The 2,624-nt window shown below is 41.0% G+C and overlaps 1 protein-coding gene across 1 annotated transcript in view; it reads left to right on the plus strand.

Annotated features, from left to right (window-relative positions):
- Nucleotides 1–2,624, plus strand: part of topaz1 (testis and ovary specific TOPAZ 1) — a 29,087-nt gene that overhangs the window by 23,855 nt on the left and 2,608 nt on the right. The window contains exons 8-9 of the mRNA XM_010770760.1: nt 939–1,025; nt 1,828–1,859. Of these exons, the coding sequence (XP_010769062.1) occupies nt 939–1,025; nt 1,828–1,859 (119 nt within the window). The remainder of the gene's footprint in view (nt 1–938; nt 1,026–1,827; nt 1,860–2,624) is intronic.

Raw genomic sequence — 2,624 nt, forward strand, 5'->3', positions numbered from 1 at the left:
GAGAGAGACGAGGTATCCTAAATTTTTTTATATATACGGCGGGGGGGTAGCGTCAGTCCCCGTGGTCGCGGGGGTAGTTGGCGTCATTTTGGATCTCCTTTGGACAACAAAACACTTCGTATCTAAGAAACCAGCAAAGACCCTTATTGTGGTACCAATAAATGGGTACTTGTTAAGGACACAAAACAAGAATATAAAGACACATCACAGAACAGAAAAGAACGTATTACAACACACGAAATAATCGTACATGTCGTGAACCCGAGTCTGGTTTTTTAGCAAAAATTTACAACGATATGTATTTTGACTAAAACTACCGTGTTATTGATTGATGCATCAGTGTTTCTTAGGGTCAAAAACACTAAACTTACAATGAAAGTGTTTAGTTTATTTAATAAATGAGCACATGTTCAATGTGAAAAGTGACAGCAGATAGATTAGTTGCAATTTGGTGATTTAATAAGAAAATAAATTAGACACCTTGAATTTCAGGAGGGCTCCGTTGGCGGGGTAGTTTGTTTAGACACGTTAATCCCAGGTGGTGATTTAATTTTCAGTTAAAAAATTATGTTAATAGTACAAATTCAAAAAAGAACTGCGCTGTTTTTAGGATCTCTAACTTAATGCTAGGGATAGCAGGGGGACACAATCTGGCTGCATACATTACACACGTCTGGTATAACATCTGTTCTTTATGATGTGATTTAAAGATTATTTTTTTGCCACATTTCTCAATTATAAAGTAGCACAAGATGGTTTCCAGCTGATTTGGAATGAATTATGTAGCGTTAAGTATGAGTTGAATAATTGCCTTGTGCCGGGAGATGTATTATGCTTGGTTTGTTAATGATGTTTAATCAAGACCTGTAAAGTGCCCTGGCGCAGCTTTAATTGTAATTGAGTTAATATGTGACTTGTCTCTTTCTCTAAACCCTCAGTACTGCAGACAGTACTTCAGTGATTCGCTGTTCTGTCGATTCAAGGTCTGTCACTTCCAACATGTGCCTAAGGCGGGCGACGAGAAGGTACGCCCTCAGTGAAAATCATATCATCTTAGCTTCCCAGCATCATGATAAACTGTGAACACACTGGAGGATTGTACAAGTCTGTAGTGTTTTCTTTCCTGTCATCAACTAAAGTAGATGATGAGTCAGTTAAATGGCTGATGCAATAGATATGGAAAAAACTACTATAAAGCAGAAAGTCATGAGGTGGGTAAAAGGAGCTGATGGGTAAAAGCAACATACTGGAAAGTGTAAGAGTAATTCAAGGGGCCCTTGAATGCTTATTTTCAGGCTCATATTTGTATTTTGTGTCGCTACTGGGACACGTTTACATGCTTTAATATTCAAAAAGGTCTTCATTTTTCTCATACTGCCTGTGCTGCTGCAGTTCTTTTCTTTATGTTACAGAAGTCCAATCGAGGTGTTTAAGGCAGATGTTAACTAGGCTTTGAAGGTCATTGACATGCACAAAGACAACAGACTATGTGCTAAATGTTCAAACTCTAGGTGTTGATCACAGAGGCAACATCACCCTCTGCTGAGCCATAGCTGTATTTTTTTCTACACTTGATTTCAGAAGTATTTAATACTGCCAAGGCACACAGGGGGATAGGCAAAACTAGAAAAGTATTGTTATCTGTGACTTACAAACGCGACAACACTTCACAATATGGAAATCATCGGCACACCTGTAGGAGAAACGAGATGTCCCGAGTCTATCATGATTTTTTCGAAAGTAAAACATACTCTCGTTTCCGTAGGTAGAGTACTTACTTTGAGTATTTATTATTTATCGTTTTACATCTCTCATTCCGTCCTTCAGGACGTAGCCAGCCCATGGGCTGTTCCCACCTGGTGGGTTTTTTTCACCTAAGCGTTTCCCACCATGGACAGTTTGTGAAAAAGGCCCAAGCCCAAAGACCCATTTTGTTTCTTCTTACACCAGCCCAGCGCCCACAAAGGATTATTTATATATTTTTTTCATTATTATAAATCAAATTACAAATTTAGGAGTCTGGAGAGGGGGGCGTTATTAGTAAAGTTTTAGACCGTGGCGTAGTTAGACGACGACTCGCCGCAGTGTAAGACCTTACGCTCCCCACTTCGAGAGTATCGCCTTCTTAGTCACCGAAAAAGTTATTGTGAAAGAGTTCTACGCTTTTAGGGTTGCAGACCCTTCCGGGAAACACTGTGCGGGATACTAACTCTTTTCTTGGTTGTAGGGTCGTCGAAAAAACTCGCGTTTTTATACGTTGACGCACACAGATTATTAACGTGCAAAATTGCGAAGTATCCTATACGCCCAAGCCAGGCCAAACGCATAGACACGGCGCTGCCCAGCCCAGCCCCGGAACGCTTTCGATTAACCGTTATACACCGCCCACGCCCAAGCCATAACGTCCGCGCGCCCACGTTCCCAGAACTTTAGTCTCGGGCACGTCCTGATACTCCATTCCTGTAAAGGTTGTCTCACTGAACGAAGCTTCACTTATGGCGTTTTGACCGTTAAGCCCCAAGGATCCAATCCGATTATCAACTTTTGTAGTGGACGAAAAACTTCGTCGTAACCCAAAAACCGCTTTGCGCAGTGCAAAGTTACGTGTTGATTTTTCCCCTTTT

This window comes from Notothenia coriiceps, unplaced genomic scaffold, assembly GCF_000735185.1.
Source record: "Notothenia coriiceps isolate Sejong01 unplaced genomic scaffold, NC01 NC01_scaffold00009193, whole genome shotgun sequence".
Taxonomy (NCBI): domain Eukaryota; kingdom Metazoa; phylum Chordata; class Actinopteri; order Perciformes; family Nototheniidae; genus Notothenia; species Notothenia coriiceps.